Source organism: Rhincodon typus, chromosome 21 (genome assembly GCF_021869965.1).
Source record: "Rhincodon typus isolate 14 chromosome 21, sRhiTyp1.1, whole genome shotgun sequence".
In the NCBI taxonomy this organism is placed as follows: domain Eukaryota; kingdom Metazoa; phylum Chordata; class Chondrichthyes; order Orectolobiformes; family Rhincodontidae; genus Rhincodon; species Rhincodon typus.
Genome location: NC_063352.1, coordinates 41,876,912 through 41,887,461, shown reverse-complemented (window position 1 = coordinate 41,887,461; position 10,550 = coordinate 41,876,912). Strand labels below are relative to the sequence as shown.

The 10,550-nt window shown below is 41.1% G+C and overlaps 1 protein-coding gene across 1 annotated transcript in view; it reads left to right on the top strand.

The window, feature by feature from the left end:
• The first annotated feature begins 2,709 nt into the window (after nucleotides 1–2,709).
• Nucleotides 2,710–10,550, top strand: part of LOC109917559 (equilibrative nucleoside transporter 4-like) — a 41,763-nt gene continuing 33,922 nt past the window's right edge. Inside the window, exons 1-4 of the mRNA XM_048609749.1 lie at nucleotides 2,710–2,809; nucleotides 3,964–4,198; nucleotides 6,437–6,565; nucleotides 8,038–8,151. Coding sequence (XP_048465706.1) covers nucleotides 3,997–4,198; nucleotides 6,437–6,565; nucleotides 8,038–8,151 — 445 coding nt within the window. The 5' untranslated portion in view covers nucleotides 2,710–2,809; nucleotides 3,964–3,996. The remainder of the gene's footprint in view (nucleotides 2,810–3,963; nucleotides 4,199–6,436; nucleotides 6,566–8,037; nucleotides 8,152–10,550) is intronic.

The following is a 10,550-nucleotide window of genomic DNA, read 5'->3' as shown; positions in this document are numbered from 1 at the left end:
AGGAGAGAGAACGAGAGAGAGAGAGAGGTGTAAAGAAGAAATTCAAGGGTTTAGGATCCTGGCAGCTAAAGAATGCCAATGATGGAATGTTGAAAATCAGGAATGTGCAAAAAGCAAGAATTGAAGAAGCGTGGAGATCTCAACAGGTTGTAAGCTTGGTAAATGGCACAGAGATAGGAGGATGTTAAAAACACAGCTGAAAATTTTAAGTGACTCCTTGTCTCTTTTGCAGTGGGTAAGTTAATTGAGAGTAAAATTAACCTGGCTCCAATAAGGAGCAGATTTCAATCCTAAATTCCAAAAGAAAGTTGTAAATTTGTTTTGAAGAAAAACACTTCTCTAAAATAAATATGCTATTCTACAAATAAAGCAATAACTAATGAGATTTTTAAAAAAGCAAAAATGATAAATTATAATACAGTGGTCAATGTTCACCTGCCCTGGGCACCTGATCTTGTGTGCCACTAGCAACAACCAGATGTAACATTGCAAAAGAGGTAGTCAGAACTGCCGATGCTGGAGCCAGAGATAACACAGTGTAGAGCTGGATGAACACAGCAGGCCAGGCAGCATCAGAGGAGCAGGAAAGTTGACATTTCGGGTCGGGACCCTTCTTCAAAATTAGTTTAAATTGGGTCCACATGGAATCTTACAGTGCACAGGAGGCCACTGGGCCATCATGCATGTGCTAGCTCTTTGAAACACCTATCAATTCATCCTACTCCATTTCAAGTATTTATCCAATTTCCTTTTGCAAGTTTCTCTTGAATCTGGTGCCATCATCCTTTCCGGAAGGGCAAAACAACTTCATGTGTCAAAATTGTTTCCCTATGTTTCTGCTGCTGGTTGTGCCAATTATCTTATATTGCTGTTGTCTTTTACTGATCATTCCTCCATATTCTCCATATTAATCCCTTGACATAAAGTGGATCACATAAACAAGATCAAAGTGGATGAAAGTAAGGAGTTTGAAAATGAGATTATTTCAATGACAGGAAGAAAACAAACTGCACTCTTGCAAAATTGGATACTTCTCAGGTGCCAGAGTACAATGTGACATTCTGAAGCCAATTTTTATTTCTTCAATAAAAGCCACTTTTAATAGTTTTTGAAAGGTGCAAACTACAGGTGAGTGTTGTATTCAAATATCTGGAGCCAACTGAACTTTTTATACTTGCTTTACACTGGTTGTTTTGAAATACCAACATTGCTGGATATCAATAAATAATTATTTAGATCAAACATCAGAACCTGCAAAATTCATTAAGATGAATAAAGGGCTCCCACTTGCTAATTAACAGTGGGGAGGTTGTTGCAAACAGCTGCTCTCCATACATATTTTATATTACAGTTAGAAAAAGCAACAATACCTTCATTTTAATTATGTAAAAGCAAACATTTCAAGATAAATCTACATGACTGTCTGCAATTAGTGTAGAGAGTGCAACACTTAACAAGATGTTAGCGTGCATCAGTGTCAAATATAGACAGCAAAATTAAACTTTGAGAATTACATGCTTGTTTACACTTCATTTCAACTCAATTGGACCAATCTTGCCTTTGGCTGTTTAAATATTTGCTTCTGAGCTGCTTTAGTTTAGGCTGTATATGTGTTAACAGGTACTGTAATGCTCCTCCTGTATGGCTGCACAGTGCACTTCTAGTAAGCAATGAAAATAATTTTCTTTTTCAACTGTAAATGAGCAAAAGATTCAGTTGCTATGACTTTGACAGCTAAGGAGGAAGGAATGTGGGTAATATTTAGGTTTACTACTGTCATTACTATCGAATTAGCAAAACCTATCCGTGCTTTTAAATTTGACAAACCTGGAACCGTTCATTGGATCTACTTGTGACCTGTAATTTGTATATTTCTGAAGGTGCTCCTGGGTACATGTCTTTGATGGGAGCACAACTCTGAATAGCAGGGAGCACATAGCTTTGATCTTCAACTTTCATGCTGAAATTGTAGGTTTATTGAGAAGGCCAGCTATTATTGCCCTTCCCCAATTGCCCTTGAGAGGGTGGCAGGAAAGACCCTTCTTGAACCACTGTATGTACCCCCACAGTGCTGTTAGGGATGGAGCTCCAGAATATTGATCCATGTATTTACTGATGATAAATGATCATACAGAAAACTTTTTATTAACCAGCACCTATCAGACCAGGAGTGTGCCAATTGATCAAATATTCAGGATAATCAAGAGGTCCACACGTTCAATGTAAAAACATGCACTAAGTAATAGAAATATAATGCAAGGAGTATACACATCACTGGTTTACTTTATTTACAGCATGAAGCACTTAAATAATAATGCAAATTGGTCTTAAATAAAACTTCACAGCAGAGAGCCTTCTCACTCACACCCTCAACTGACTACTTGGACATTGCGGAGAAATTAACTCGAAATTGAATCAATTGTTGATATTTCGTGTGACCGTTCGATTGAACAAATATATTTACATTGAGGGTAAATAAATTGTAAAAAAAGCTACAATAGTTAGACAAAATAATGCAGTAAATGTCACTGTATTTGAGGGATATAATTTTTGCCAGTTTATCAAGAGTGCTTGTTTATTAGGTGCTGGTTAAAATAAAGTCTGCTTTAGTTTCAAGTGAGCATTGATGGTGTATGATGTGCAGGGAAACTTGAAACTGTTGGCTTTCCCTTATCTTTCTAGATGATACAAGTCATGGATTTGGGAAATGCTATGAGACAGCAGTACCTGGACAATTAACCTTCTGGCCAGCCAATCCATGAGAGCTTCCTATAGAGTAATTCCAAATTTTTGCACGAATTTTAAATTGGTAAGTTTGTTTTCAAGACCAATTTAGTGAATTATGCAGTTGCTCACTCAGGAGTTCTTCCATGCTACAATGGAAACATTGTCAAGGCCCTCTTTCTTGTAGATAAAAGAACATGCGTTTTCATAACACCTTTCACAATCTCAGGATGCTTTAAAGTATTTTACAGCCATTAAAGTGTAGGCAGTAAATATGCACATAGCAAGCTCTCATAAACACAACAAAATATTGACCAAATAATGCAATTTAGATGTTGAGTAAAGGATAAATGTTGATCAGAACATTTTCTTCAGATAGTCCGTAGGATCTTTTACCTTCTACTAAGATGCCATATGGAACCTTGGTTTAGTAGCAGAAAGACAGTGCCTCTGACAGTGCAGCACTCCCTCTGCATGTTATGGGAAGTATCAGACTTTTATTAAGTTTCTAGATTGGGCTTGAATCCACAACTTTCTCACTCTTAAAGTGAGAGTGCGCCCTATTGCAATATGGTTGATGCCCCAATCGTGGTGATGCAAATGGGATCAAGGGGGAGAGAGGTAAACTCTAAACAAATTTCTTCACAATTTATCAATAGATGAAATCAATAATTGAAGAAAATGGTGGGCTATTGGTGACTAAAGGAATATCAAACACATGGGTACATGGAATCAGGTTTGCGGATTATATGGTGCACGTACAAAAATATCTTGACCCCTTTTTTCTATTCGTGATTTCTCCCTCTCTGCCATTTATCCAGTATGAGGAGAGTAACTCATGTCACATGCAGCCGACTCCCTTCCTTTTTCAAGACCAGGTATATTTCCGACCCAGTGCTCTGTACACCATCAAGCTGACTATATTCCAATGATTAGCTGTGAATTTCTTATTAAATTTGATTTTTTTGATTAAGTTTCGTATTTGACTTGAGGAAGCATTGATTTGCTCACAGCTGATTTTATTCAACATTTGGATCTGAGATTACAGAAGAAAGTAAAAGCCTGTTAACTAGGAGACTGACTGAAACCACTAGGCGTTACAACTTCCAACCACTAGGCTGCATGGATCAGATAATCCTTTTCTTGAAATTACTTTTTTACACAAGCAAATACAGCTGATTTTAAAAAGACTTGAAGTCATGATCGAAGAACTGCTGTATGTTTCTGCTCTGCCCCTAGGAGGTTTTGCCTTTCTGGTAAAGAAGGTTGAGGATGGCAGCGCTGGGCACAGAAAGTTTCAGGAGTGGCACACCAGTCCAAACGCCAGAAGGAAATGTGGTGATGAATTTCAGTTTTGATGGCTACCCATTGGAGGAGGAAGAGCCTCAGACTAAAGAGAGACAGAGACAGGGCAGTACAGGCACGTCCAAAGTCAATGAACCAGGTTATACCTGTTTTGTGTGTGAGAGTGACTGTGAATGTACAGGTATATTGTTTTCATTCATACTTGGGATGTGAATGTTCAATTCAATTCTGTTGTCTGTTCAGAAATTCAATGTCGTATCATTTAAAATTGCACACAAACGAATAATTCACAATTGTTTTAAAAAAAGCACATCATGAACAATGAGCAAAGTAAAAATCCCACATTGCCATGGTGTAGGGAGGGCCATCCTATCTGTAGGTGCACAGCTAAGTTCCTCCTCTTTGTGAGAGGGATGGGAGAGGGGGTTACAAAGACAAAAGCCAAGCAGCTGAGTTCTTTCCTGGCAGGCAATGTTCATGAAGCTGATAATCCTAGATTACTCAAACTGTATGCTCAAAGTCATCCAGTGCCATCTGTATTACATGTCTTGCTGTCAGCTACATACCACCCTTATTTCAGCATCAGCCCCAAACAGAGATGAGGCCAGCATTTCTTGTCCAAACCTAATACAAATGGTGGTGAGCCCCATTCTTACTTCCCTGAAGGACATTAATGCACCTAATATAATGTTGTCTGATATTTTATGGCCTCCTACTTGTTCAAGCTGATTGCCAAGGCCTAGCCTTTTTGCACCAGACTATTACTTCCTATCACTGTTTTCCCCAGTTTGTAGTTTTATCTCAAATCGCTTCTATTGATCAACATATTAATCTCTTCTATGGTGAAGCTCCCTTTTTCTTTTGTACTGCCTTCCACTATGTTGAAAATTCAATGCCTTAAAAGTTTTAAAATGTTAACGATCGATAAAACTCAGTGTGTGTGAATCTTTGCAATGTCCTTGGTTCTGAAATTCATCCGTATTCAAAATGATGACAATGTTGAAGATAACCTAAAGCAATTTCAGACATTCCTGCTTTTCTGTGTTTAATAGAGATAAAATAATGAAAGAAAACATGCTGACATTCTTGAAAGCTTCTGGCATTGTTAAGCACTATGAAAACTGAATTCCAATGTTGGTCACCCTCTGTTCGATTCCACCTCCTGAGCCTAGTTACTGACCCAGAAAGTCCCCTAGCTAAACATAAATCAGGGATTGATCAATCCCAGGTCCTTGTAATCTAGGTGGTTATTGTCACACCACATGCTGCATTTATCTACACAGCTATTAGCTCATCAAGGTGCAGGATGAGATGATAGGAACAATTTTCCCCTTCCACCAGCTGGTAGTCACGCTGCATCCTGGTCGAGACATTAATGAAATGTTCCTTATATGAAAGGTTGCCACTTTCTCTAAAGGGCACCTTCAGAAAGGAGCCCAGCTTCTCACTGTGATCAGTCCAATCATCACATTGAACTCCTTGCTGAACTTTCTGAATTATTGATTGTCAGCCACTGCTGTCAAGAAAGTGGCAAATCCTTTTGTTGCCCATCTGTTTGATGGACATAAGCCTGGGTGCTCCAGCAGGGAATGTCTCCGACTTCTCACAGCAGTCACTCAATAACATCACACTAGACCTAGACTGGAAGGTCGGAATCCAATTCGAAAGGAAATCCCTCAGCACCACTTTATAAGCGTGCGTTTTTCAAATGGTGCTCCTAGATTTAAAGCAAACAGCACATGCAGGTCGCGATCTGACGCAAAAGTGAAACAGGAAAGGAGGCCTTACCAAGGCTAACAAAGAGAGAAAGAAGGGGCACCTAAATTGGCCGAAGAAAGAAGCCAAGCTAAGGATTGGGCTAGTTTAGATTTCAGCAAAGAATGATAAAGAGACTGATTAAAAGGGGATTAAATAGAATATGAGGGTAAGCTTGTGGGGTTTGGGGGAGACGCGAGGTAAAGTTTGGATGGTTTGGGGAGAATTGGGAGTAAGAAGAAAGTTGGGGTTTGCGATTGTTGGCAACAGGACAGTTGCTAAAGTGTTGCCAAACCCAACTGGATCCAGGCTGAAACAAAAACAGAAATTGATGCAGTCTAGCAGCATGTGTGGAAAGGAAGCAGTTTTGTGTTTTTCCAGCAATTTCTGATTTTGTTTCAGATCTTCAGCACCTGCAGTTCTTTGCTTTCTGGAGCCAGACTGAATCTGGCTGTAATGGTGGCCTGTGTTGTCTTCCTTTTTAACCAAGTGGTGCCCGCCTCCCAAAATAATACTTTCCCATGAACAGATGGCTGAGAGTTGCAGGCATGAGCACGTATGCTCCTGCTCCATTGCTACATAGAGAACAAAGAGGAAGGAGCAGCAATCTTAAAGCAGTGTTCTAATCTTTTCCTGTGCCTTTACATTGCAGATGTTGAGTCACAACCCAAGGACAGCTACCATGGCATTTACTTTGCAATGCTTTTGGCTGGAGTTGGATTCTTACTGCCTTACAACAGCTTCATCACTGATGTGGACTACCTACACCAAAAATATCCAGGTGCAGTTCCTGTGCAAGGAACGATACACTACTGTGTGGGACATTACAGTGCAGCTTAGACAGCTCTGGCTTCCCTAACTAAAAGTTATCTAGACCAGGAAGGTACCTGGTTTGATCCGGCCTCGTAGTTGAGCTCAAACAAGATATGTCAAATGGCCAAATCTGCTCAGCTCTCTCTGTCAAGTCGCCACAAAGACTTCAGCTGATGGCTGGGTGGAGTTTGCAGCTGATGGCATCTCTCACAAGATGCTGCTGATGTGAAATATAATTTGCGCGGTAAAATGGAGCTGGAACCGCTTCAGTGCATCTTAAAAGCATTATTGCCTCTTGTCTCTGAAGATGGGTTGAAGTAATGTTTCCAGCCCTATCAGCCTGTTTGTAAACAATATATCTCAAAAATTAATAGATGAATTTCAACAAAACCTTGCTACACAGGTAAGGTATGGCCCAAGGATTAATTTTTAGTGAAGATACAGATCTGATCCTGGAATTTTTTAAGAGATAAGTTAACGTTAGGAGCTAGGGTGAATTTTTTTTTTGTAGAATGTTGTAGGTCGCTTTGTTCAGATGTTCTCTTGTCTTTTTGGAATGCTGTGAATTGTCCCAGATGCTTTTGTGAGATTTATTACGGATGTCCAAATGAGAGTAGAGTTTTCAGAGCAGGTTTTTGGAGGCAAATTAGCCTGAATCCTCCTCAGTGGCTGTTAATAATCTATTCTTAAACTTTGTCCCAATGTGCATCAGTTATGCAGGGAAATGATTCTAGGAAGCATTGTGTCATTGAAATAAAAGTGAGTTTTCAGTGTGGTGGAGATATGCTGTCTAATGAGTGTGCTCCTAACTTGGATTAGTTTCAATGAGAGATGCTCGGCACTGTGTCAGTAAGGCAGGGTTCTGCTGTTCGTGATGCTCCTTAACATTACCACAAAGAAGTGATATCAGTGAATCATGTACCTCAGGCTTGGTTTTCCACACTTACATTCCAATTTCCTGATGTTTTTCTCATATATATGTTTCTGCTAATGCCTTTGTGTTCACAGTATTGGTCAAATAATCAGATTAGCATTGAATTTGTGCTATCAATCTTTTTAATGCAACTCTATTTTTACACCTAGCATCGTTTTCTCTTTTCTCTGTCCATCTTCTGCACCTTTCTCTCTCCTATTTTTCTGGCCTGAACATTTTATTTCTCTCACTGACTATTTTCTCAATTCTTCGCCCCCTCTCCTCTCTCTCTCTTTTTTACTTGCCTTTCTGCATTTTTTCCAGCAGTTTATCCATTCCATTTTTCTTTCCTCCATCGTCTCTTTTCATTCCCCTCCGCTCCTTGAAGCAGAACTTTCAGAAATAATAACCTCTGAAGAAAGATCAAGGATTGAATTGATCTCAGTTGTTTTTGGATCTATTTCTGTTGCAGCAAGACATTCTGTGGCAGCCTTGTAATAGCTTTCTGCCTTTTCATTCTGGTGCAGGAACATCCATTGTGTTTGACATGAGTCTCACATACATCCTTGTTGCATTGGCAGCTGTGATTTTGAACAACGCATTGGTGGAGCTACTCAGTCTTCACACCCGCATCACTGTGGGTAAGTACAGAAGCATTGTTGAGCTTCAAGGTTACACACTTGCACCATTGTGCATGCTGTATGCTCATTCTTCAGACACAACCAGTGTCTCACAATAGAACTTAGACATCACTGAGTTGCTTCAAATGGTAAACTAGGGCAATTAAAAATTACCGTGAATGGTAAGGGGCTCTTTTGGTGCAGTGGTAGAGTCCCTACCTCTGGACCAGGAGGCCCAAGTCTCAGCTGTTTCAGAGGTTGTCATAACATGTCTGAACAGGTCGATTAGAAAGGATCTAACCATGAATGGCCGGCCAATGCATTTCATTGAACCAAACTCTGTGACTGACAGCATTGAGAAGGTTAGAGAGTGTGAAAGCTGGGGCAGAGGGTGTCCCAGTGGTTAGCACTACTGCCTCACAGCACCAGGGACCCCGGTTCGATTCTACCCGCGGGTGACTCTCTGTGTGAAGTTTGCACGTTCTCTGTGTCTGCATGGGTTTCTTCCACCCGCTCAAGTTTCTTCCCATGGTCCAAAGATGTTCAGGTTAGGCAGATTGGCTATGCTAAATTGCCCTGTGACGTACTGATTAGGTGGATTAGCCATGGTAAATGTGGGATTGCATAGATAAGAGAGGTGTTGTGTCTGGGTCGGATGCTTTTTGGAGAGTGATTGCAGACTCGATGGGCTGAGTGGCCTCTTCTGCACTGTATGGATTCTATGATTACTCCTTTCCCGTGGCCTGATTGAAATTGGTGTGCTGTTACCTTGGACTCTGAGCGGGAAGTTAAAAAACATACAGGGCTGGTTTTCTTGGTCTGCAGTTTTTGGTGGTGTTGGGGTGGGGGTGTGTAAAATGTCAGGTGGCTACTCAACTATTGTCCTACTCCCCTACAGTGTCTCCCTCCCTTTGCCCCCTCTGATCCTTCTTGAACATCATTGGAACTAGTATGGTCTCCATGACATATTGGGCAGGATTTAATGACCCTGTGCCAGGAGCAGCCTGGTGAGCAGGAAGCTACATAACTGAGTGGAGAGCTGTGGAAGGTCCTATTGCCTTTCTGACGCCCCCTGACCAACTCCCCAAGCCCCCCACAACCCCAAGATCTTTGGCCAAAGGGTCAAAGGGCATTGGGGGGGGCGGGAATTGAGTTGGATGGCTAGCCATGGTCGTATTGAATGGTGGAGCAGGCTCAAAGGGCTGAGTGGCCTACTCCTGCATCTATGTTCTACCTTTCCATGACCACCTGCTAACATCAGCTCAACTGTGCTCCTCCTTGGGTTCAGGTCTGACAAGGTGGGGTAATACTCACTCACCTTCCCCCAGCCCTCACCCCCATCATCATGGCTCTTACCTAAGGGCTTCCAAGTCCTGATTCTCACCCCCAGTCCTCAATCTGAAGCCAGTGAGCAGGATGCACCAACTCTGGTGTGGCACCTGACAGGGTATTGTCATGAGTTGAGCCTAGTCTGACCCCTGCTAACCCACTATCAGGAGCAGAGATATACAGTAGACAATCTGTGGTTATGCTGGAGTTGTCTGCACCCAGGAATCTAAGGTGCCATTAGTCCACTAACCATTTGAAATGAATCTTTAGTCTATTTTATGCTACGTCCGTAATCCCCATACTGTCACTTTTCTCTTAAAGTGAAGTTAAATGATGATTGTGCTGCTGATTAAAGGGACCAGGAGCAAAATGTAAGAATGTACTGTTCAGATGAAGCTTTTTTACTGAACAGTTGACTGAGGAGCAACAAGAGCTAGCCTGTCCCTTTTAAAATGTTAGAAGGTGCTTTACAAGAAAATTGAGGCAAAATTTTACCCAGCGAGCGTAAGGGTACATTATGACACTTCTGTCAAACGGAAAGGTTATGAAGGATTGTCTGAAAGGAGTAGGAGGGAGGTGGACAGACCATGTTGGGATTTATTGACAAGGCTTGAGAACTTTAAAACCGAGGAGCCAATGGAACAACTTAAATATTGCCACAGCAATATATTTGAAGACCTTGAATTATGTTTTGATGTTTCTATTTTGGGTGTTTTCAGAGTATTGGGCAGCTGGATTAATTGTGCCATTCTGTAATTATGGCAGGAGGGTGTGTCACTAACTGCACCAAACTGTTACTCGTTTAATTTGAGAAGATACTAGCCTGGCAGGTGCACTCAAATCGCACGAGGATAGCAGCAACTTAATGGTCATAATCCTGATCCACAGCATCTTGTAGATAGTACACACTGCTGCTACTGAGCATTGATGGTGGAAGGAGTGGATATTTGTGGATGTGGTACCAATCACTTGGATGGTGTTAAGGTTCTTGAGTATTGTTTGAGTTGTAGGAATTGTCACAAATAAAAAGAAGGGAGGAGAACATGACCAATTGGGCTATACGAGATAGTAGGAACTGCTGATGCTGGAGA